Source organism: Gymnoscopelus microlampas (genome assembly GCF_963454915.1).
Source record: "Gymnoscopelus microlampas genome assembly, chromosome: 11".
Lineage (NCBI taxonomy): Eukaryota > Metazoa > Chordata > Actinopteri > Myctophiformes > Myctophidae > Gymnoscopelus > Gymnoscopelus microlampas.
In genome coordinates this window covers 53,047,837-53,073,892 of record NC_139948.1, presented here as the reverse complement: position 1 = coordinate 53,073,892, position 26,056 = coordinate 53,047,837, and the positions used below count along the sequence as shown (strand labels likewise).

The window sequence follows — 26,056 nt, the reverse complement described above, 5'->3', positions numbered from 1 at the left end:
CAAAACGTCGTATATTATCTGCTGTTTGTTATAAATAAATAACCTTTGGAGCATTAAAACAGTGAGCCCTGCTTTGTTCTTATGTTGCTGTTCTCATAGTTTGGCTCAGCACCAAGGAACGGAGGATGTGCGTTAGTTGTTCATGTTCCACACTTTCATATCATGTCATATACTTGTTAAAACATTCAAACAAAATGAACTCTGAACACCGAACCTACTAAAGACACTGCTTGTTGAAACTTGAGGTGTGTGTGTGTGTGTGTGTGTGTGTGTGTGTGTGTGTGTGTGTGTGTGTGTGTGTGTGTGTGTGTGTGTGTGTGTGTGTGTGTGTGTGTGTGTGTGTGTGTGTGTGTGTGTGTGTGTGTGTGTGGCCTTGAAGAACTTACATCAGCCTTCTTTTTTTACAAAACAGCATGAATAAGTCAATAAGAACATCACAGATATGTAAATGTACTTGACAAATATCACAACATCTAATGGGGACACAATTCATTCATTCATTTTATCAGAAGAAAGCCTGTAGCTGAAACATTTACCCTACTGTCCTCTTCACTTGCACTTTGCACTTTTTATGGTCAATCAAGCCTCTCGACTTGCTTCTACCATATAATGTAGCCCTACTTCTGCATACATACACACACACACACACACACACACACACACACACACACACACACATGTGCAGACACGCTCATACACACGCGCACACTCACACACAGAGACTCCCACGCCCACATTCAACTGCACACAAGGTACTTGCTGTTTGTCGTGTCTTATGTTTGATTACTATGTTTAAAGGTACGGTAAGTGATATATTAGGTTAAAGTACTATATTGTGATAGTAATCATTGCTACAGACCGTTTGTTTGGTCACAGAGGTCTCTCCAGCTCTTTAGTAAACACAATATAGTACATTTTCAGGTAGGTGACAACATTTAAGCCAATCAGGGGAGAGCACTGAAAATGCATTTTCTGTTTATTAAAGAGCTGGAGAGACATGGAGACTCCTTTTACTGAACAAACACTCTATAGCAATGAGTACTATCACAATATAGAGCTATTTAACACTGATTTTCAAAGTAAAAGTAGTTCAAAGTAAATCACTTATCCTACCACTTACTACTTGTTTAATATTTTAGGTGAGAACCTTGTATAAGCCCTATATGGGGTTCCTTTCTCACCTGCACTTATTTCTGTGTCTTTAAATAATGTTACCTTTGTACTGTTTTTATTGTGCGAATAAATAAGACAAAACAAACAAAATCATTTGGCATTTTGAATGTACAGTAGTTGTTGAATTGGTCAAACTGATTGCAGCAGTTGTGCTGTGTGGTACACTCCTCCTGACCTACTACTGACCTACATACCTGCATGATATGACCTGTGTGCCCTAATCAACCATCTCTACTGCTCTGACGAAGAGAAACATAGACATCGCTCCAGTTTGGTTAAAGGGCTGCTTACCAGAGTTCAGGTATTTTTCGAAGAACCGGTTGGGTCTCATTAAGGTCCCGACGCCCCTCATCCAGTACTCATCAAGCATCGGGTCATCCTCAATTACTAGAAGGTTTGGGACTTCAGAGGATGAAGTGTCAAGTAGTTCAGGGAGCGTGTAAAATAAATAACAATTTCAGATTATTTAGTTACATCAATTAAATCATAGCAATTTAGGATATTGAACCCCACAATATATGGGTATGTGGGATCAACAATACAAGACAAATCTCAAAAGTATAGTTCAACCAATATAATAATATATAACACAAAGAATCAGAAGCAACTCCCCCCCCCCCCCCCCCCCCCCGCCCAGACTGTAAGTTTTTTTTTGTGATTATTGGCTATAGTTTGTAAAATATATTTTAAATCTGAGTGGCACTTGCTAGTAAAACAAACACCACAGAGGGGCCAGGGCCAGGGCACATCACATCAGCGTTTATACAAAAGTTTGAGTTACTGAACTATACAATTTAGGCATTTATCAGACGCTCTTAATCCAGAGCGATTTACAGTAAGCCAAATATTCAGCATTCAAATAACTTGGTTGGTCTAGAAATGTTGAAAATGTGTTATATAATGACATATACCAGAATGAAGTTTAACTTCAAAAAGAGCTGAAGCATGACCTTACCTTGAGATGCGACATGGCAACAGAGTGGAATTAGCAGAATTAGAATATTCATCTTTTCAAGCGCTGATCAGTTTAAAACAAATAAATCCAACGTAGGCTGTCTGTCTGTATACAGTACAACCTTTTCCACCAAAGGCTTGACGGGGATAATGACTTCACACTATGTGCTCAAGCCTCTAATATCAATTTTAGCAAATAGAAATTCAGCAACGGCTCTTATATAGCCTATCATTTGTTTCTAGGCAGAGTTCAGCAGCTGAATTTCCTTGTTCCTTGATCACCATTTTTATTGGATGTACCTGTGTACCTGTAGGTAACTGATTGACTTTTAAAGTCATAACCAAAATGATCAGTATCAGTTTGATTGTGTTGGTCGTGCAACTGGCAGAGTTTTGTCTTTGCTGAGGTGCTGAGTATTAGTCAGTACTTCAGAATCAGAATCTTTTTTATTGCCAGGTCTGTTTGAACATAAGAGTACAAAAAAAGTACAGAAAACAACAGTAAATTAGTAATAACTCAAGGTATAAATAAAATAATACAGCTAGAAAGTGAAACAATGTATAAACAATATTCAATGTACATGATATACTAACAATTAAGGCTGGAATAGCAACAAGGCTGGAATTGGACATGCACTATATGAACAAATTAATTAACGCAGCATCACATGTAGCCTAGGCTGTTCTCAAAAAAAGGTAGCAGACCAGACTGAGAACAATGCCAAAAAACACAAGCATCAGAATCAACATTATCCCTGCTTTTAATTGAAAACATACCGCAGATGTGCAAATCGCACTCGCACGCACGCACGCACGCACGCACGCACACACACACACACACACACACACACACACACACACACACACACACACACACACACACACACACACACACACACACACACACACACACACACACACACACACACACACACACACACACACACACACACACACACACTTCAGAGATGGATAAATTCAGAGATGGATAAATTCAGTATTTTCTTTATGACCTTTAGGTGGTGCATCCCTTTCCTATGTGAGAAGTGCCGCTGCCTCCAATGTCAACATGGACCTGGATACCTTGTGGTTGTACATCTGGGCAAGGCAAGTGGTTAATGTATGTTTTTATAATATAATAATTTATATCTACAATAACTAGTAACTAAAGTTTTCAAATAATTGTAGTGGAGTAACAGTACAATATTTGCCTCTGAGATGTAAGTAAAAGTATAGACAATTGGAAATACTCCAGTAAAGTAAAAGCACCTTCTAATTGTACTTAAGTACAGTACTTTAGTAAATGTACTTAGTTACTTTACACCACTGGATATTTCATACCAGTGTATTGAAGGATATTTCTTTCTCTTCCACAGGGAAGTCATGTGGCTCTGCTGGGGAAATCTCCAACGGTCAGTTTGTGTACACCGGATCAAAGTTTGGAGACTCTGCTACAGGTGTCTCTGATGAAGGGTAAGAACATTATAAATACATATAATAAGAACTAGTGCTTAATTGAGCTTTCCAGTTTAGTAGACCTTGTATTGTATTGTGAGGTGGTGGCGGAGGGGTGAGGCCGGGGTATCTGTCTGTCTGTCTGTCTGTCTGTCTGTCTGTCTATGTATCTATCTATCTATCTATCAATCACTCCTCACATGCTGTTTGGGTGCAGTCCTTTACAGTCACTCCTTGGCCTTTTACATCATGGTGATAAATTGTGTTTTTGCTCCTTCCCCTTGTACTGCTGCTGCCTGGTGGCCAGAGGAAAACATTGTCACTGTTAACCACTAGCCTCAGAGGGAATCCCCCGTGGGAGAGGCTCCCAGCTCAGTTCAGCAAAGAATAATAATAGCTAAATCCAATAGAATGTCTTCTCTGCAAGAGAATAACACTCGTTAGCAAGAGGCTGTACAAACTAAAACTAGAAAAAGTGCTCCTCGGAGCACAGGTCTCCGCCAGGTCAGGTAAGTTATTTTGGCCTCCTGGTGGCACTATAATAGGCCAATGTGAAAAGGGTGCCATTTATTCTTAGGTCGTTCACGGCAATCGGACACTGCATTCATGATTTGAGGCATTTTGTTCCAAAAATGTGTTTTGCTAAATTAGACCTGCTGGTGGCGCTATAACAGGCCAATGTGAAAAAGGGTGGCATGTCTTCCTTGGCCTAGTGGGAATGTATTTGTGAAATTTCACGGAAATCGCAAGCTGCGTTCATGATTTGAGGCATTTTGTTCAAAACGGACCAATCCTGCAAATTTTGGAAGCAAACCTTAGCCAATGAGGATGGAATATGGGAAATGGGAGAGATCCGTGTTGATCACATGACTATAGAGATACTGTGTACCGATTTACATGACGTTTGGATAAAATCTGTAGGAGTAATGTAAAACAATGGGTTTTGCACACATCGGCCTCCTGGTGGCGCTATAACAGGCCCATGTGAAAAATTTGAGGCAGAGGTTCTGAATTGGCATCCAGGGAGTGTGTGTGCACAGTTTCGCAGCGACCGGGCCAACGGTGCCAGAGATTAGCTGCTAACACAGACAGGACACACGGACACACACACACACACACACACACACACACGGACACACGGACACACACACAGACGGACGGACGGAGGGTAAAACATACTCTCTCGCCATGCCTTCGGCCTGGCGGAGACAACAAAACAAAAAACCTTGTGGTCTGTCGCAATGCAATTGAAGCCTGTCTCACCAGCAGTCTGTGAGGTGAGTCTGTGAGGTGAGTCTGTGAGGTGAGTCTGTGAGGTGAGTTTTCAGATTGTGATGGAATATGAGTCAGTCTGCAGTCCTGACCGGGGCAGGTCAGAGGTCACAGAGCTTGGGGAAACAGTAAGGAGAAGGAACTGTGATTTCACATCCCTGCTGCTGTTCTTACTGTATGCACCGTATGTGTATCTCACTTTTATATATATTAGATTTAACTGTACCTTCCTGTAATTGTTGTGCCGTGTTCCTTTGCTTTCTGTTGTCTCTTCTCTATTCTAACTCTTCCTGCTGTAACTGTAATGTTGAGAGCTCGCACAACAAGGAATTTCACTGACATTGAGATTGATTCTCTCTCTCTCTCTCTCTCTCTCTCTCTCTCTCTCTCTCTCTCATGCACGCGCGACACACACACACACACGCACACGCACACGCACACACACACACACACACACACACACACACACACACACACACACACACACACACACACAGAGGTTCTCATAACAGCAGGGTTGTTATGTCCTCCTATCTCTGTATTGTGAGAAACACACAGATGCACTGGAGTCAAAACACTGTTTGGTTCCTCTACAGGTGCTGGACACACCTAACAAGCAACAAATATGGGGCGGCAGTGGGCTCAGGGGTAAAGTGTCCAGATGGATGGTTCAGGGGTCTTCCGGGACCCCTAGGGGGGTCCTCAGAGTTACTAGAGGGGGTCCGCCAAATCTTTGTGTGATAGGATTTTTTTTTTTTTTACCTTAACCACTTGAACCCTAGCATCCCTTTTCTGAGGAGAACTTTAGCCAAAAATAGCAGATCTACAAGCTCACAACGCCTCGCAGCGCGAGGCGTTGTGAGCTTGTAGATCTGCTATTTTTGGCTAGTTATAGGTGTAGAGGGGGAAAAAAAGAGCGGCAAAGGTTTATCTGATACACAATTTTATACAATAGGCCTATAAAGGGGGTCCCTGCTTCATCTCTCTCTCAGCTAGGGGGTCCTTGGCCTGAAAAGGCCAGGTGTTTGGTCTCTCCCTCCAGGTACCCTGGGTCTGCAGCCCCCAAAAAGCCTGTGCATTAAGACAGGCCTGGAAAACAGCCGTAACATTCTGAACAAGCTGGTGAAGGAAGCTGCTCTGTTGTTACACTGGAGGAGGAGGAGGAGGAGGAGGTGGTAAGTGGTAAGAGGAATGAGGAAGTAGCTGGGAGCTAATCTGGCCGACCCCCCCCCCCCCCCCCCCCTCCTCCAGCAACAGACAATGGGATGGTTTAACCACAGAAGGTTCATCCTTCCCACTCACAAACAACTGGCTCAGTCCTTTCTTTGTGCAGGTAGCCATGAGATGTATCAATGCCTCACGATTAGAATATCCTTTTTTAAATTATTATTTCAAAAGATTTTTTTTTTTTTTTAAAGAAAAAAACCCAAATCTTATACTGAAGAATTTCAGAAATGTTGTAAAAAAATAATGAGATAAAAAGATTTAAGAAATAGTGAAAATAGCCAACGACTTACAAGCTCAACGATGCCTCAATCACCTTATGATGCATTGTGAGCTTGTATTCAAAAACACTCTGAAAACGTTTAAGAAAAGTTATTTTAAATTTTTTTTCTTTCTAATAGTGCTTGGGGTAGTTCATTCATTAGATTGTCTTGTGCTGCTCATCGTGGGGGCGGGGCAGGGGCCATGGGGGCGGGGGTCTTCAGGCAGCCATTTCCATCCATGCCGCTTCGCTCTCGCTTTCTCACCGGAAAGATCCCATAGCCCAGAAGGCCGGTCAGCCCCCTGTGACTGGCTGGTTAAGTTGTCATGGCAACCACATGAAATCACGAGCTCACCATTTATTTATGTTTTACTGTTCAGAGTTCGTCATGTCATATTCTTATGATTTAAATGTGTTATTAAATTAACGGTATAAGCTAATCACTATCACTGACACTGATATCTCTGATTTTGTTAATAAATGATCTATTGTTGTCCTCTGCTAGGAGTATAATACCGTTTTTTTGGGGTTAGTTTTTATTTGTTTATAACAATAAGAATATCTGGAGCCCGCCTAACTATATCCGCTCATTTCCACCGCACACACACACGTGCACGCACACATTCCGTTTCCGTATCCGCTCTAGACCGGATGCGCAAACAACCTACGAGGCGGAACCTCCTGACCCACTTCATTCTGCACACGGTCCCCAAAACAACCGGTCACAGCACAGTGAGCCCATCGTTTGGAGCAGGGGTCTTCAACAGGGGGTCCAGGACCCCTAGGGGGCCCTTAGAGTTACTAGAGGGGGGTTCCACCAAATCTTTGTGTGATATGCTTTTTTTCTTTTTTTACATTAACCACTTAAACCCTAGCATCCCTATTCTGAGGAGAACTTTAGCCAAAAATAGCCGATCTACAAGCTCACAACGCCTCGCGCTGCGAGGCGTTGTGAGCTTGTAGATCGGCTATTTTTTGGCAAAGAGGTATAGGTGTAGAGAGTAAAAAAGACCAGACCAAGTAAAAAGAAATAAAGAAAATCTGAAACGCGACTTTATACAATATAGAGGGGGGTCCCTGCTTCGTCTCTCTCTCAGCTAGGGGGTCCCTGCTTCGTCTCTCTCTCAGCTAAGGGGTCCCTGCCTCGTCTCTCTCTCTCAGCTAGGGGGTCCCTGCTTCACCTCTCTCTCAGCTAAGGGGTCCGTCCTTGGCCCTGAAAACGTTGAAGACCCCTGGTTTTGGAGGGAGCTCAAGCAGGCAGCACAGCCCATCGTTTGGAGGGAGCTCAAGCAGCCAATAGCAGCGCTCCGTGTCCCTCCGGGCTATGGGATCAGGGTTCCAGCAGCTAGGTTTTTGTTGTGTGTGTTCTGTCCACAGCAGCGCGAGCGCGGTTCTTTAGTCGGGTCCATTGGTTCCACATCAAACAGCCTGGCTCTGGGTTCTGCTGGTTCTGCTGGTTCTGCTCTCGGTTCTTCGGTACAAAGCAGAAGGTTCTGGAACCAACGGTCCTCTGCCTGTCTGTCTCCACATCCAGCTGTTTGTTTCATATTAAAGGTGAGCTTAATGCTGTGTTTGTGTGTGTGTTAGCTGCTAACATGCTAACAGGCTAACGGCCATGTTGCTTCCTGCAGGATGCATGCGTGTGTGTGTGTGTGTGTGTGTGTGTGTGTGTGTGTGTGTGTGTGTGTGTGTGTGTGTGTGTGTAAACTATAGATTATTGTTCTGTAAGACATTATTATATAGATTTTTATCGAATAACAGAGAAGCAAGTGTGAGCCTGTGTATTGCATGTGTTTTTTCCTGCATAAACATGATGTCAGCATGCTATGGATGGACCCTGATCTGATGCATTGATCAGATCTGTAGACCCTCGTTGGTCTGAAGAGATGTTAATGTGCACGAGCCGTGCGTGAGGGAAGAGTAGAGTTGTGTAAATATAGTGTTTACTAGAGAGTCATGTTAATGCTCATATTTATGCATTCTGCCTTTAGTCTGTAACTGTAAGGTATGTTAATATTCAGTCAATTCTAGTTAAATTAAACTCCTATGTTGTTGTTTTTTTTTAACCTGGGAGCAACCCCTCCCCCTCTCTCTCCAAGGACCCCTGGGGGTCCCTGCCTGGACCCCCTGCTGTTCAGCTCTGGGCAATGATTTTAGTCTTTTACTGTAATGTGTTTGTTGTTGGTAAATGTTGGAGTGAAACAAACAAATGCATATTTTGTGGTTTATGATGATGAGGCAAGAAAGTTTCAAGTAGCGTAAATTCCATCTATAATAATAATTATTATTATTATAATAATGATGATGCATTTTATTTATAAAGCACTTCACAATCTTGTGGCTCTCATAGTGCTACAGGGGTTTAAAAGCAAGTAAAGGCATAAAAACCAAAACCATTACATTAGGACCCAACTAGGCTAGACTAAAGGGTCAAATTAAGACCTGAAGCCGATTCTACAAATGTCTTCTAAATCCCAACAGTTCAAGGACCCCCAAAATGATATGTATGTCGCCGCCGACCCCCCTTTTCAAAATACTTTGTTCCAGGGACCCCCCAGAAGAAAAGATTGGAGTTAAAAATGTCCGCTTTAAAACAATATATATTCAAGGATTTGCACATATTTTCACAATTTTTCCAAAATAGCAGATCTACAAGCTCATAGCGCGGCACTCGGTGCCGCGCTATGAGCTTGTATATCTGCTATTTTTGAATAGCCAAGGTGTAAAATAATGCTCCAATAATGGGAGGGAAAACTCTTTTATAAAGTGAATTAAATGAATGTATTTGACCCTATCTGAAAATACTTTGTGCCAATGTAGTTATTATTATTATTATTATTATTATTATTATTATTATTATTATTATTACCTGTTGTCATTATTGAGTCACAAGCTCTGGTTAATACTGGTGCAAACAGTATTTCTCCCTCAAATTTCCTTTCATATTTTTATCACTGGATAAATGTCTTATCTTTTGTCCTAATAAGGATCCCTGGCTAATAAGCCTTATATGCCTCAATACATTATAATTTATAAAAAGAATTGAAATAAAAAAAACACCTTAAATATTATATTTTATTCTAGAAATAGTACTACTTTTACTCAATAGGGGTCGCTCCAATAGGGTCCGCTCCTGTCTCAAGTTGATGATGTCATGCATGTGTGGTCCAGCCCTATAGAGCGTCGCAGTTCCCGCCCACTTCCAGTTGCCGGAAGTAAATACTCAATGCATTTTTCCCATTGACTTTTCCGAAAATATTTATATAAATTAATTTAAGCCTAGAATCAAGCTATCCAGGATCCTGGTGAATCATGACCATAAAACGTTTGATTCTGTGAAAAAACTTTTTTGAAAACGGCAAAACAAAGGGTATTTATTAAACATAGTATATCATATCATTAAATATAAAATTTAAAAAATCACAGAAAAAAAGGTTTTATGGTCATGATTCACCAGAATCCTGGATGGCTTGATTCTAGGCTTAAATTCATTGATATAAATATTTTTGGAAAAGTCAATGGGAAAAATGCATTGAGTATTTACTTCCGGCACCCGGATTCTGCGCAACTGCGATGCTCTATGGAATGCATGTGCTACTAAAACCAACTTAATACTTCCTAGTTCCTAAGGTTATTATAGGCAGCTTTCCATATGCATGGCCTCACCACACCCATTCTTTAGTTATAGAGGGCAATTATAATGTATTAAGGTATAATAAGGCTTATTAGTAGAGGTGTAACGATATAGTAACAGCAATCGAAAAATCGTTTTGAATTTTCAACGATCTACTATATCGATATGCAAACAGCAAAATATCGTATCGTTTGACTTTGTATCGTATCGAATCGTTTTGCAATGCAAATAATCAATTTTATCAATACTAAGTACTTTTAAGAAGAAAAAAAGAGAAAGAGGGGTTTGTATCCAGTATCCAGGTATGTATTTTTCACACAGAATGTTTGGGTAAATAAATAGTTACTATATCGATTTTAAATCATTGACTCGAATCGTATCGTTCTAAATGAACCCGTCCTGTATCGTTCTGTATCGATTAAATCACTGAATCGAAACGTATCGTATCGTTCTAAATTAACCTGTGTCGTTCACATATCTTAGATCATATATCACAAATGTTCAAAAAATGTAACATTTGTGCAAATCTTTGAATATATTTTTAAGCCAACATTTTTAACTCAAATCTTTGGTTCCGCGGCCACAGATATCATTTTGACATGAAAAAAGTTTGAGAACCGCTGCTGTAAAACACTATCCTCCTCCTGTCCACTAGAGGCGCTGACACCACTCAGTCAAGCTGGCGACCACAGCGGCAAAGAAGGCCAAGAAGCCTGAGGAGGAGGCGGCGGTGGAGGCGGTACTAGCGGCGGAGCCCGCGTCCGAGACCACGGCGGCGGCGGCGGCAGCGGCAGCAGGAGCACCGGACGCGGCGGTGAAGCCCGCCGCGGCCACCGCGGGGGCGCCAGCGGCGGCGGCAGGAGCAGCAGCAGCAACAGGGGAGGGAGGGGCCGCCCCCCCCGAGGAGGAGGAGGAGGAGGAGTATGTGGTGGAGAAGGTTCTGGACAGACGGGTGGTCAAAGGAAGGGTGGAGTTCCTCCTCAAATGGAAGGGCTTCTCTGAGTGAGTTCTGTTTGTTCTCCATCTTTGTTCTACGTCTAGAGCAGGCCAAGGACCCCCTAGCTGAGAGAAAGATGAAGCAGGGACCCCCTCTATCTCGTATAAAATTGTCTTCAACGTTTTCAGGCCAAGGAAAATAGCTGATAGCCGATCTACAAGCTCAAAAAATAGCCGATCTACAAGCTCACAACGCCTCGCGCTGCGAGGCGTTGTGAGCTTGTAGATCGGCTATTTTTTGGCCAAAGTTCTCCTCAGAAAAGGGATGCTAGGGTTCAAGTGGTTAAGGTAAAATAAAAAAATCATATCACACAAAGATTTGGCGGACCCCCTGTAGTAACTCTGAGGACCCCCTAGGGGTCCCGGAGGACCCCCTGTTGAAGACCCCATGGTCTAGATCATACATGTGGCCCCCACCGTCACTTAATGCGGCCCACAGGTTAATATCAGAATAGTGATTATATTATTGATTTCAGCTGTTATGATTCATAACATGCAAACATGACCCGCTTTGATTACTTCAGTCTATATTATTGGTATTAGTAGCTTAATGACTAGTATTAAAATTGTGTCTTTTTTTGGTCATATTTGTATTTAAGTTCATAAAGTTAACATAAGTATAACTAAATGCATTTGATATTAAATAAAAATGTAACTTTTCAGGATTCCAAAAGAAAAATAGCAAAAATAGCCGATCGAGCTTGTAGATTAAAGTGTCTTCCTTCCCGATGCCGATTTCCCATATCCATGACTTCGGCGTGTCGATACCGAATACCGTTCCGATAACCAGTGTGTAATTTAAAAGAAAATCTAGGACAGCGGTTCCCAAAGTGGGGTCCGCGGACCCTCAGGGTTCCTTGAGGGGGTTCCAAATAGACCCACTCTGAGAGTGTACAAATGGAACCATTGGTACACTACACTCAGAGTTGGCCTGTAGTCCACTCCAAAGCAATTATGCTCTATTCAAGCGGATGGGTTTTTGCCGAACTTAACACTTGATTTTATTATGTTAATAAACATGGTCATAAGTACTATATGCTTCCAGTCACTAGTTTAAAGTCTTCTTTCAATCACCATGATAATAAAGTAGGGTATGCTGTACGAGGGGTGTGGCTACGGTGTGATGATTTGGTTGGCGTCGCATCGTTCTTGTTCCCCACATGATGCGACTCCATCAGTTTAGTCTCGCTAGTCGCGCCGCGAGTTAGAACAAAAGATGGACGTACCAAACTATTATTATACCAAACCAAACCATTATATCAAACTAAACACGTTTTAAAACGAGGGGAATCATTTTGGAGGTGAACCGGCGCTCTTGGGTCCGGCCGTGGGTTCCAGCGGCCTCATGACGTAAAGTTATTATTATCGTCATAATGTTAGCTTGTAGACCAGGGGTCCTCAGAGCTACTATAGGGGGTCCGGGACCCCTAGGGGGTCCTCAGAGCTACTATAGGGGGTCCGGGACCCCTAGGGGGTCCTCAGAGCTACTATAGGGGGTCCGCCAAATCTTTGTGTGATAGGATTTAGTTTATTTTAGTTTATTTTACATTAACCACTTGAACCCTAGAATTCCTTTTCTGAGGGGAACATTAGCCGAAAATAGCAGATCTACAAGCTCTCAACGCCTCGCGCTGCGAGGCGTTGAGAGCTTGTAGATCTTGTAGGGGGTCCCTGCTTCATCTCTTTCTCAGCTAGGGGGTCCTTGGCCTGAAAACGTTGAAGAACCCTGTTGTAGACGGGCTAGTTATCGGCTTCAGGCTTACGGTTAAAATGGGAAAAAAGTCATTCATAAAATCATGGAGGTCCTCCTCACTAAGTTGTGTGTGTGTGTGTGTGTGTGTGTGTGTGTGTGTGTGTGTGTGTGTGTGTGTGTGTGTGTGTGTGTGTGTGTGTGTGTGTGTGTGTGTGTGTGCAGGGAGGACAACACGTGGGAGCCTCAGGACAACCTGGACTGTCCAGACCTGATCGCTGAATACATGACCAAACACAAGGAGAAGGAGGAGAAGAAGAAGGAGGGCAAGAGGAAGGCAGCCAGTGACGCCCCCACCGATGGAGAGGAGAGAGCCAGCAAGAGGAAGAAGGATGAGGTGAGAGGAAAGGAAACAAGGAGATGGGTGTTATGTGTGTGTGTGTGTGTGTGTGTGTGTGTGTGTGTGTGTGTCTGTACATACACTATGTTCTGTATTGTTTCATTGTCAATAAAGATGTCTTAACCCATTGAGACCTGAAGCCGATTCTACATGTCTCCTAAATCTCAACAGTTTTCTGAAAAACATATGTTTCTATATCAGTGGTGTTCAATCTTTTTCATGTCAAGGACCCCCAAAATGATATGTATTTGGCCGCCGACCCCCCATCAAAATATTTTGTTCCAGGGACCCCCCCAGAAGCAAAGATTTGAGTTAAAAATGTTCGCTTTAAAAATGTATATATTCAGAAGATTTGCACACATTTTCACACATTTTTCAAAAATAGCAGATCTACAAGCTCATAGCGCGGCACTCGGTGCCGCGCCATGAGCTTGTAGATCTGCTATTTTTGAATAGCCTAAAGTGTAAAATAATGCTTTTTAGCTCAAATCTAAAAATGACACAGTTCCAGGTCTTAATGGGTTAAGTCAATCACCCCCTCTCTCTCATTGTCGTTCTCTCTCTCTCTCTCTCTCTCTCTCTCTCTCTCTGTCAGGGTGAGAAGGCCAGAGGTTTTGGAAGAGGTTTACAACCTGAGAGAATCATCGGAGCCACAGACTCCAGTGGAGAGCTGATGTTCCTGATGAAATGGTGGGTTGACTGAGCACACACACACACACACACACACACACACACACACACACACACACACACACACACACACACACACACACACACACACACACACACACACACACACACGTCGGTATTTTTATGCTTGTGAGCACAGCAACAGGTCAGGGTGGCTAATCTTGGTAAAAAAAAAACTTTGCCATTTTGAACCCTAAACCAGGGCCTGAAATATTAAGGGATTTATACACCATGTGGGGACGTTATGCTTAACTGTAGGTCTTACATGTCAGTTTAACATTGTATCTTGATGCTCTGCATCAATGTGTGTGTGTGTGTGTGTGTGTGTGTGTGTGTGTGTGTGAGAGAGGGAGCAGGGGACAAAAGATGTACAGAAAGTTTTAATATAGATTTCAAAGGTCAGTAGAAATGGGTGTGTTGAGTATGAGCTGAGGTCTATGTGTTTTAGTCAAGGGGAAGAGTCTAGGACGTGTGGAGCGTTGTCCAGGGTGTTTTAGAGAAGAGTCTAGGACGTGTGGAGCGTTGTCCAGGGTGTTTTAGAGAAGAGAGAAGAGTCTAGGACGTGTGGAGCGTTGTCCAGAGTGTTTTAGAGAAGAGAGAAGAGTCTAGGACGTGTGGAGCGTTGTCCAGGGTGTTTTAGAGAAGGGAGAAGAGTCTAGGACGTGTGGAGCGTTGTCCAGAGTGTTTTAGAGAAGAGAGAAGAGTCTAGGACGTGTGGAGCGTTGTCCAGAGTGTTTTAGAGAAGAGAGAAGAGTCTAGGACGTGTGGAGCGTTGTCCAGGGTGTTTTAGAGAAGAGAGAAGAGTCTAGGACGTGTGGAGCGTTGTCCAGAGTGTTTTAGAGAAGAGAGAAGAGTCTAGGACGTGTGGAGCGTTGTCCAGGGTGTTTTAGAGAAGAGAGAAGAGTCTAGGACGTGTGGAGCGTTGTCCAGGGTGTTTTAGAGAAGAGAGAAGAGTCTAGGACGTGTGGAGCGTTGTCCAGAGTGTTTTAAGAGAAGAGTCTAGGACGTGTGGAGCGTTGTTAGAGTTCTCAAATTCCACCCGAACCTGACCCAACCCGACGTTTTCGGGCCGAGCCGGGCCTCAAAAGTATGCTAAATGGTCGGGCCGAGCCAGCGCCCTCACACGATTAAACGTTTATAAAGTAAATAGCCGACTCACGTGTAATGAAGAGAATAAGAAGTTTGTTTACAGTTTAACCTCACGATTCCTAATAAAACTTGGTATGGATATTATTGTTACTTCTCCGTCTAGGGGAAAAAGAGATGCAACATAAAGTGGGAGCGAAACCCGTTTTATTTAGAACTTAATATATATTTACACAAAGTTAAATAGACTTTACCGCGTGTGTGCGGGTGATGGCCTCCAGATAAGATAAATCATAAGCATGATACGTTTGACATTTCAAAGCCGTTTCAATATGCAAATAACTCGATCTGTATTGTTAGAAGGATGCATTCCAGATCATTTAAGTGCTGCATTCATCGATAGGTATGTGCAGAAACCGGTTCATTCGTTTCATGGTAAAGCAAAGTAGAACATGACGCAAACATGCACATCCAACGGCCATGTGCCATACAGCACGTTGGGTTACATTTCTTTGATAAGACTTTCAGAGGAGATAATAAAACACCTTTCTACCCACTCAGATAACGCCAAATACAAATTCATTAATATTAATTTATAATAGTTTTGTTTTTAAATGTTCTAGCCTTGACGATCATGCAGTCTTAAAAATGTACAGTGTTTTAGAGAAGAGTCTAGGACGTGTGGAGCGTTGTCCAGGGTGTTTTAGAGAAGAGAGAAGAGTCTAGGACGTGTGGAGCGTTGTCCAGAGTGTTTTAGAGAAGAGAGAAGAGTCTAGGACGTGTGGAGCGTTGTCCAGAGTGTTTTAGAGAAGAGAGAAGAGTCTAGGACGTGTGGAGCGTTGTCCAGGGTGTTTTAGAGAAGAGTCTAGGACGTGTGGAGCGTTGTCCAGGGTGTTTTAGAGAAGGGAGAAGAGTCTAGGACGTGTGGAGCGTTGTCCAGGGTGTTTTAGAGAAGAGAGAAGAGTCTAGGACGTGTGGAGCGTTGTCCAGGGTGTTTTAGAGAAGAGTCTAGGACGTGTGGAGCGTTGTCCAGGGTGTTTTAGAGAAGAGTCTAGGACGTGTGTAGCGTTGTCCAGATTGTTTTAGAGAAGAGAGAAGAGTCTAGGACGTGTGGAGCATTGTCCAGGGTGTTTTAGAGAAGAGAGAAGAGTCTAGGACGTGTGGAGCGTTGTCCAGGGTGTTTTAGAGAAGAGAGAAGAGTCTAGGACGTGTGGAGCGTTGTCCAGAGTGTTTTAGAGAAGAGTCTAGGACGTGTGGAGCGTTGTCCAGAGTGTTTTAGAGAAGAGTCTAGGACGTGTGGAGCACGTTTTAGGGAATGGAGAAGAGTCTAGGACGTGTGGAGCGTTGTCCAGAGTGTTTTAGAGAAGAGAGAAGAGTCTAGGACGTGTGGAGCGTTGTCCAGGGTGTTTTAGAGAAGAGTCTAGGACGTGTGGAGCGTTGTCCAGAGTGTTTTAGAGAAGAGAGAAGAGTCTAGGACGTGTGGAGCGTTGTCCAGGGTGTTTTAGAGAAGAGTCTAGGACGTGTGGAGCGTTGTCCAGGGTGTTTTAGAGAAGAGAGAAGAGTCTAGGACGTGTGGAGCGTTGTCCAGGGTGTTTTAGAGAAGAGAGAAGAGTCTAGGACGTGTGGAGCGTTGTCCAGGGTGTTTTAGGGAAGGTTCTGACAGCATTTGGTGGATCTCAAAAATATAGTAATACCTTTTTTTCGTAAACAAATACACACACCTCCACCACCCTGATTTTGTGATTTACTGAATAAACTGACCGTACCGTTTCTACCTCTCCCTCCCTCCCTCTTCTCCCGTCTGTGGTTCTGTCCATCGCTCTGTCTTCTATCCACTTCCTGTGTGAACAGGAAGAACTCGGACGAGGCCGACCTGGTTCCCGCCAAGGAGGCCAACGGCAAGTGCCCCCAGGTGGTGATCTCCTTCTACGAGGAGAGGCTGACCTGGCACTCCTACCCCACCGAGGAGGAGGACAAGAAAGAGGAGGAGAAGAAAGACTAGAGCGGAGGAGGTGAAGGAGAGGGACTTAGAGAGATGGAGGGGATGTGGGACGGAGGAGGTGAAGAAAGACTAGGGCAGTGGTTCTCAAACTTCTTTTAATTTCAACGACCTCCCAGTAACTCTGAGAGCGTACACATGGAACCAAACGGACCCTCGCGGGTCCGTTTGGTTCCATGTGTACGCTCTCAGAGAGGGCCCGTCGGGGGCCATTTTGGAACCCCCTCAAGGACCCCAGAGTGTCCCTGGAACTCACTTTGAGAACCTCTGGACTAGAGCTGGAGAGATGCACAGAGGTGGACAGTTGATTCTGGAACACATAACTATATACAGTATATATTTCATACTTTTATTGTGCTATAAAAAAAATACAAGCTTTGTGATGAATCTGAAGCATGTATGTTTTTTTAGCACATAGTCTGAATACATAAATAATAACCGTCCGTATTTGTTCAACAATACATTTATAAGATTCAAACCTTTTAGCTGTTATTTGGTGTTGTTTGAAGGGAGAGCAGCTGTTATGAATGTTACAAACTTGGCAAACTTTTATTTTGTTTTATTTTGCTTCTTCTGGTGCTGGTTCCTGCAGACACACAGAGTTCTGTCCTTTCATTGGACGAAACTCTGATGACGATGCGTTTGTTAACGAACATTAGGACTGAATCCATGGAAACCTCTCTCTTTCTGTCTCTCTCTCTCTCTCTCTCTCCATCTCTCTGTCTCTCTGCCTAACTGCTGGCCATCAGAGGTGGTGCCAGGCTGTGAACATCTCCTCTCGGCTGGAGATTTTAAACGTTTTCATTGGTTAATCCAGACGAGAAACCAACCAACTAACCAGACGACAAAGGTTTCAGGTGTTTCGTCAGCTATGTTTTATTTTTATTATTTGTTTTATTTCCATCAGAATAAGAACCTCCAACTGATGTTTGGTGACCTTTTTATCAAGACGACAAGATTTCTAGACTAGAGTCAGGCACCCAAAAATAGCAGATCTACAAGCTTTGGATATCATCTCCAGAGTGCTCGCATTGCAGCATGTGTTGACGCCCACGAAGTAGATCTGCTATTTTTTTGGAACATTTTTGAAAATACAAAATAGGGCATAAAGTGAATTAAAAACAGGGGAAAAAAATGTCACATCATGATATCTGAAATATCCAGACCGTGTCTAATCTCATATCACGCTTTTTTTAATCGATTTGAATCAAATCGATTGTTTTGGTGAACAACCTTAAACCTGACATGATATTTTGGGCGTGTCATCATATATCAGATACTTGCAGATCTCCTGTTGCCGCTGTTTATATTTTTTGGCGCCACACCATTTTACCACAAAGTATAAAATCAAGTAGTTTAATCACACTAATCGATTTTAGTCCATTATTAAAAAAAATCTATTGTTTTTTTTTTCCCCCACGTTTATTTGTTGATAAAATAAACATTTATAAAACACACTTCTCAATGATTCAATAAATGGACAAAGTAATAGATAGAATATTGACTAATACATTAATATCTAGTTGTTATAGTTAATAGTCCAGTCCAGTGTTTGAACCAGTTGATTGAATGCCAAAGTCGGGTGCATTTTATGTTTTTTTTTCTAGACATCTCCAACGGATGGTTTTATTTTATTATTAACCCATTAAGACCTGAGGCCGATTCTAAAAATGTTTTCTAAATCCTGAAAGTCTTTTGAAAAAAATCAACAATTTATTTTTTTTCTTCGAGATTTTTCAAAAATAGCAGAACTACAAGCTCATAGCGCGGCACTCGGTGCCGCGCTATGAGCTTGTAGATCTGCTATTTTTGAATAGCCAAAGAAATCTAAAGTGACACAGATGCGTTCCAGGTCTTAATGGGTTTATAATTGATTGAGTCAAAACGGTTGGTTTTATTTTATTATCATAACATAGATTGAGTTGCCGCCCACCCCTCCCCCCCCCCAAAAAAAAACAAATCTTAACAGTATATCCATAAAGGGGGGGGGGCACCCTCGTGGGGCACCCTCCTCCTCCTCTGTGGGTGGCAGCAGCACCCTGTGCCTGGAGACACCCCCCTGACCTGAGCACCCATCTTTTTTTTTTAATTATAACTGTTAAAAAAAACAACTGTGCATTAATTAGTCTTGTTGGTGCTGTTTCTTCATTATGTCACTGTGTCCTGAGGAACCGCCCATGTTCCCTGTAGCTTAATTAATTAGTTAATTAATTAATGAGTTAATCAATTCATGTATATCCATACCTCCAACGCAGTTCCAAACCTCATTTCTTACACCTGGAGGAGATCTGAAAGTACGTCCCCCGTCATTTTTAGATTCTTCATTCAGGAATGCCACAAACGACGGAGTTTGTCCATGAATTCCAAAGCTCCGTGTTGAGAGGGAAAAACATTAACCCATTAAAGACCAGAGGCCGATCCAAACAAAATGCCTTCTGAATCAGTAGTTCTCACACTTTTCACGATTGCTCAAAAATAGCAGATCAGTCCAAGCTCGTTGTGAGCTTGCACAAAAATCTAAAATGACACAAGATGCTTTCCCGGTTTTAATGGGTTAAAGTCATTTTCGGGGTGAAGTACTCCTTTAAAATCGGACGTCGTTTTTCTTCTTCTTCTTCTCACACAGACTCCAGACCAGGCTGTGTGGTTTTAGCCTTCGTGATCCGAGCCACGTTCAAGACAAACAATTTCAACGTTTCTAAAGATTGTTTCGATTTTTTTTTAGGTTTTTCCATTTCGCATTCCTTGAACCTTTTGGGGGGGGAAAAGAAAAAAAAAACTTTTCTTTTGACCCGGAAGTGGTAAAACTTCCCTCCCCGTGTCGGAACATATTAACCAGTTGTGCGCATGAGGCTCTTCACCGCCGCTTTTTAAAACCGTTTAAGTTTTATATATCCAGTGTTAAACGATGACTCCCCTTCCTCTTCTAAGTGTACTTTTGGGTTTAAACGTTTTTCGTCGTGACGTTGTTGTTGCGCGTGTTGAACGCAGCCCGGACGCGTGTTGGTGAATATTATTATTAGCGTTGTGTTCAGTAGAGACATTGTGTTAGCGTTAGCTTAGTAGCTTTTTTTCCCCTCTTTTCTTTTTTTTTTCTGTTAGCAGACCCCTCGAGCGTGCGGTTGCTGGTTCAAATCCCTTCCCTGGCCCCTCCCTCGCTGGCAGCTTGAATAGAATACGGCACAGCAGTGGTTTTTAATTCCAACAACGGTTCCCTTTAATGATTCCTACATGTTTTTTTTTTAAATTAAATCTCCATTATTTTTGCCCTTCATTATACTTTTTGATAATCATACGTATAGTATTGCATACATAATTATGGGAAATGGAACCAAAAGGACTCTTTAACAGGTCTGTTGTTAACTCTTGAGAGTGTACAAATGGAACCAAATTCGACCATTTTGGTTCCGTCCGTACCCTCTCAAGAGGTCATGGTAATGGTCATTGACAACCTGGAACGCACCTGTGTCACTTTAGATTTCTTTGGCTATTCAAAAATAGCAGATATACAAGCTCATAGCGCGGCACCGAGTGCCGCGCTATGAGCTTGTAGATCTGCTATTTTTGAAAAATCGCGAAAATATTGTTTTTACATTTTTTTTTACCCAAAAAACTGTTAGGATTTAGATTTTTTTTTAGAAGCGGCCTCAGGTCTGAGTAAGACCTGAGGCCATTCTTAAAAATGTTTTCTAAATCCTAACAGTCAAAAAAGAATCAAGATTTTTCAAAAATAGCAGATCTACAAGCTCGCTATGAGCTTGTAGATCTGCTATTTTTGAATGGCCAAATAAAGATAAAGTGACACAGATGCGTTCCAGGTCTTAATGGGTTCAAAAGCCATAGAACCGTTGGTATGTAATCGTATATCAGACATGAAGTCCCACACCACCAGCTCTCCACTGGTTGTTGCTACGGTTTCCGGATCCCTAAAATCCTATTGGTTGAGCTCCAGCTCCAGCCTTTTGATGTGGGAGTTGTTGGGTGGGGGGTGGGGGGAGGGGGGAGAGCCCAAAACAGAAGCAGTTTCCTGATTGGTCGCCTTCATTCCCCCCCCCCCCCCCCCCCCCCAATCTGAGCTCTGTGACAGCCTGGGTGGTTCTCCCCCAGCAGGCTGCAGGGGGAGCCAGAGAGGAGGGGTTTGACACGGTGGTCTGTACCTGAGGTCTGATAGATGTAGATTCTTTATTACTTCTTCTGTGTCTCTGAATGTTTATTTTTCTGTATTTTTAGACGACTAGAAGCGTTCTGTCATGTTGTTGCATGTGTTCTCGTTTCGCCCGCGGCTAAAATCATTGTCACGGCGATCTACTATACTATAAATTGTTTGTGTTTTGGACAATAAAGATACTCTTTTTTTTTTTTTGTAAAAAGCTTGTGGCTGTGGTGATTTGAACTTATATAGGTTATTTATTTAATGCTTATAAACATTTACACGTTTTTCCTGGGGAAGTCGTGTACTGAATATCGACGCATGTCTTTGCATGTGGACAAGTGGTTAGAATACCATCTTAATCATTTAAAACAGGGGTCTTCCACGTTTTTTTTTTTCAGCCCAAGGACCCCCTAGCTCAGAGGTCTTCAACGGGGTGTCCGGGACCCCTAGGGGGTCCTCAGAGTTACTACAGGGGGTCCGCCAAATCTTTGTGTGATTTTTACATTAACCACTTCAACCATGCATCGCTATTCTGAGGACAACTTTAGCCAAAAATAGCAGATCTACAAGCGCACAACGCCTCGCGCTGCGAGGCGTTGTGCGCTTGTAGATCTGCTATTTTCGGCAAAGTGGTTTCGTATAGGGGGGAAAAAGAGCAGGCTAAGTACAGAGTGAAAGGTCAGGTATACTTAGTGTTGTTTAAGTGCATGGTTAAATGTCTGGAAATACACATTAACATGAATCCAACATGATAGTGCTGTGAAACAAGTCTATGAAGCTGCCTATGAAATCTATGGAAAAAAATAATATTTTATACAATAAAGGGGGTCCCTGCTTTCTCTCTCTCCCAGCCAAGAGGTCCGTGGCCTGAAAACGTTGAAGACCCCTGCCCTAGCTGAAAGAGAGATGAAACGGGGACCCCCCACTACATACTGTATTATAATTGTGTATTTTCATTGATTTCATAGACCAACTCCAAACCTCTTTGCCGAAAATAGGCCTTGTGAGCTTTTAGATCTGCTACTATTGGGTTAAGTTCTATTCAGAATAGGGATAATAGGATTCAAGTGGTTAATGTAAAAAGAAAAATCAAATCGCAGAGATTTGGCGGATGCCCTGTAGTAACTCTGAGGACCCCCTAGGGGTCCCGGACCCCCTGTTGAAGACTCCTGATTTAAAACACTTATCGGATGATTTTTATCCAAAGCGATGTACAAAATGTAAGATTAGAGTAAACGTAATGAACTCTAATCAAGTGCAAAAACAATGAAATGCTACAAAGTAGCTAGGATACCAGGTAAACATCATTGGCATCTGGCATCCTATAGTCTGTATAGTTTCAATGTACACATTTGATAGTATATTGTTTAGAGTGATGCTATAGGTTCTTGGTTTACAGATGATCCTATAGTTTACTGAGACACTACACTGTCTCTCTGTATTCTATGATCCTATAGTTTACTGAGACACTACACTGTCTCTCTGTATTCTATGATCCTATAGTTTACTGAGACACTACACTGTCTCTCTGTATTCTATGATCCTATAGTTTACTGAGACACTACACTGTCTCTCTGTATTCTATGATCCTATAGTTTACTGAGACACTACACTGTCTCTCTGTATTCTATGATCCTATAGTTTACTGAGACACTACACTGTCTCTCTGTATTCTATGATCCTATAGTTTACTGAGACACTACACTGTCTCTCTCAGCTCTGAACTCAACAAGATCTGCATCTGGCTCTCCGACAACAAACTATTATTACACCTGGGTAAAACTGAATCCATCCTCTTTGGGTCCAGTTCTAACCTTGGCAAGGCTGAGAGTTTCACGATCAAAGCGGGTGATGATGTTATCACAAGAAAGGAGGACATTACCTGCCTGGGTTCCATCTTGGAGACAAACCTCTCCGGTAACAAAAACGCTGAAAAAGAGTGATCAAAAATGTTGACCAAAGAATACGCTTTTTGTATAGGATTGGACGTCTAGTCAGTAAGAATACTCTGAAGATTCTTGCAGGGGCCCTCATACAAGGTTATTATGATTATGCATGCTCCTCATGGTATCACAACACCTCCAATGACTTAAAAACAAGGCTCCAAACATCCCAAAACAAACTAGTAAGGCTACTTCTTGGCCTCAATCGCAAAACCCATCTAACCCCTGCTCATTTTGCTAGGATTGGATGGCTTAGGGTTGAGGACAGAGTACAGCAACTTGCTATGGGCCTGGTCTTCAAGATACACCACAACATTGGGATCCCCCTGTATTTGTCAAAATACTTCCAAAATGTTAATGAAGACCATGATCATAACACCAGAGGCAGCTCCACAAATCATGTTCAACCCAGATTTGGCTCAACAAAGGGAATGAACGCGTTCTCATGCTATTCATCAAAAATGTGGAATGCCCTATCAAAAGGAGTGTAAAACCCTACTCACTTTCAAAACTGCCCTAAAGATGCACCTTCAGGAGGCTGCAATTCGAAAATGGCCCCTGTCCAAGTCTTAACTGATGTCTCTGTATTCTATGATCCTATAGTTTACTGAGACACTACACTGTCTCTCTGCATTCTATGTATGTGTTTACCTTGTTTACTGTAAGTCTCTGGATTAAGATGTCTGCTAAATTAAAAACATCTACATATGAACTTTAAACAAATATTGCACATTTTTAAATAGATACATTATTTTGTGAAAATCTTTTATTTATTTCACTGAGTTATGTATTAAGAAATAATGCATTTAATTAGATTAGTTATTTCTGTAATGATGAATCCTAAAATCATTGTTTTATTTGATGGCCTTTCCTGCCCTGGCATTGGGCCAGTGTGACCTGTGACGGTTCTCTGTATGCTATTATAGTAGTATGTTATATATGTCACTCTTAGGTTATATGGTTATGGTTTGCTTTTAGTCCATGAGCCAGAGCCCCAAAATTGAGCAATGATTATCGAAAGAGTGGGCAAAACCAAACCTATGTTAAATTGTTCATAGGGTCAATACGAGTAAATAAATATATGATAACCTTTCCACAGGAGTAGCTTTTTCATGGTTATCACACATTTTGTTATTTTCCCCATACATACATGACAGGTGAAAAAATGACAAAATTTAAAAAAGAGTTGATTACTCGTCCTGAGTTGATTACTTACATGAAGACAATGATTTATCGTATTACAAGTTTTCTGAAATTGTATATTTGAATTATGCATTAGGAAAATATGCCCAAATTTGCATAACTTTCCAGAATCAACATTGGAACATTGGACAAAGCCAGAGTCAACATATTTCATTTTGTTAAGATGTTGGAGTCAAAGGTTTTTAACGAGGGAATATTCAATATCTGGCTCAATTTTGGGGCTCTGGCTCATGGACTAAATGCCTAATTTGCATATTTAAATATACAATTTCAGAAAACTTGTAATACGATAAATCATTGTCTTCATGTAAGTAATCAACTCAGGAAGTTTCATTATGATAACTCTTTTTTAAATGTTGTCATTTTTTCACCTGTTCATGTACGTATGGGGAAAATAACAAAATGTGTGATAACCATGAAAAAGCTACTCCTGTGGAGAGGTTATCATATAGTTATTTACTCGTATTGACCCTATGAACAATTTAATATAGGTATGGTTTTGCCCACTCTTTCGATAATGAAATCTTGTCTGGCTCATGGACTATTTGTATTCATTTGTGTTCTCATTGGTTCCTAGGATTTGGGGAGCAGGGAGATGAGTTGGCAAGCAGCCAGATTGGCGTGCACCTGGGCCCGGGTGTCGACGCCCTATAAAAGCCTGCCTCCCCAGTCCTCTTGCTCTCCTTCAGTTCATTTGCTTTTGCTCCTCAACCCAGCTACACCTCTTTCTCCCACATTTATGTTCACACACACTATACAATCCACTCATGCATACACGCATTACACTACTGACTTTACTGATTTCCACACCTCATCTGTTCATTTATGATCTGTTCGTTCATTTTGATTATTTAATAAAACACTATGGGCCGGATTCATAAAGGGATTTACGACCATATTTTGTACGTACCGGCATTTAGGACAAGTCGTACACATACACCTGATTCATAAAGATTTTTTGGTCTGTGTCTTGTGCGTCAGGTGCGCACGTTCTCACGTCACCCCCGAGGCAGTCTTGCCAGGGCTGAAATGTGCGTATGTCTTTAGAATGCTTTATTCTTCATGCCAAAATCAATTACAACAGTGGCAAACCTCAAATAAAATATATATGTGCCCAACATTTGTCAACACACATATATATAAAAAATAAAAAATACATGTCAAACGATGTATTGCTTGTAGCCTATGCATAATATAGACATGATGTAGATTCCACCGCTTTTCATTTATTTTCTAGGCTATGAGTCGCATTTAGAGCTGAATTATTAGGTCCCTGAGTGTGTTTGCCAGCGGGCCATCTCAGCCAAAGTGTCACGTAATAATGAAAATAGGCTTCATGCCTTAATGAAACTGCAGAGGGACTGATGCACCAGTGTCCGTGCCGCGGTATTAATTTGTAGGCTAATAGCCTACTGTAGGCTACTCTACTGTATATTGAGCACATGAACGCCACACACAACAGCCTAATAAATGTTACCATCTGATGAGGAAACTATAGTGATGAAAGCTGTGTCCAGAAGATCCATTCCCCATTCAGACGTAGGAGAGTGATATATGAATCCAAAATTAACTAATTTAATCAATAAGTAATCAATAAGCTCTGGTCCAATCGTTCCACTTGTATGCCCTGGATTTATTCTCAACATCATCTTTTTACCTGGTAAACGTGAGCATGTTATATCCTTTCCAGGTTATTAGTCTATTATTTGCTGGCGGGGTTAAACCTTGTAAACATTACACATTACGTTCAGCTGATCCATCGTGCAATAGTGGGACTCGCTTCCAGACAGATCAGAATGATGTTCAAGTTCTCTGTCAGTGTCAAGGCATCGCGGCCGACAGCTGTAAGTTTGGACGAGAAGTTAAACTCCGGTGTTGCCAGATTTTGTGAGAGAAATAATAGCAACCAGGTCTATGAAAAT

General features: G+C 42.0%; 2 protein-coding genes across 2 annotated transcripts in view; one reads left to right on the top strand and one right to left on the bottom strand.

The window, feature by feature from the left end:
* Positions 1–1,585, bottom strand: part of LOC311056091 (NACHT, LRR and PYD domains-containing protein 12-like) — a 34,320-nt gene extending 32,735 nt beyond the window's left edge. Inside the window, exon 1 of the mRNA XM_084072473.1 lies at positions 1,465–1,585. The gene's annotated coding sequence lies outside the window, so the exon portion shown is untranslated. The remainder of the gene's footprint in view (positions 1–1,464) is intronic.
* A 9,257-nt stretch (positions 1,586–10,842) lies between these two features.
* Positions 10,843–20,125, top strand: cbx1a (chromobox homolog 1a (HP1 beta homolog Drosophila)). Its single transcript, XM_084072497.1, has 5 exons — positions 10,843–10,976; positions 12,886–13,057; positions 13,656–13,750; positions 16,688–16,848; positions 17,585–20,125. The coding sequence occupies exons 2-4, from the start codon at positions 12,947–12,949 to the stop codon at positions 16,836–16,838; spliced, it is 357 nt and encodes a 118-aa protein (XP_083928623.1). The 5' UTR covers positions 10,843–10,976; positions 12,886–12,946; the 3' UTR covers positions 16,839–16,848; positions 17,585–20,125.
* The last annotated feature ends 5,931 nt before the right edge of the window (positions 20,126–26,056 follow it).

What these genes read in the sequence shown, in the direction of transcription:
- cbx1a (XM_084072497.1), top strand. Translation starts at nt 12,947, where the DNA reads ATGACCAAACACAAGGAGAAGGAGGAGAAGAAGAAGGAGGGCAAGAGG. An exon ending in GCAAGAGGAAGAAGGATGAG is followed by an intron (nt 13,058 to 13,655) that starts GTGAGAGGAAAG and finishes TCTCTCTGTCAG; the next exon opens with GGTGAGAAGGCCAGAGGTTT. An exon ending in CTGATGTTCCTGATGAAATG is followed by an intron (nt 13,751 to 16,687) that starts GTGGGTTGACTG and finishes CTGTGTGAACAG; the next exon opens with GAAGAACTCGGACGAGGCCG.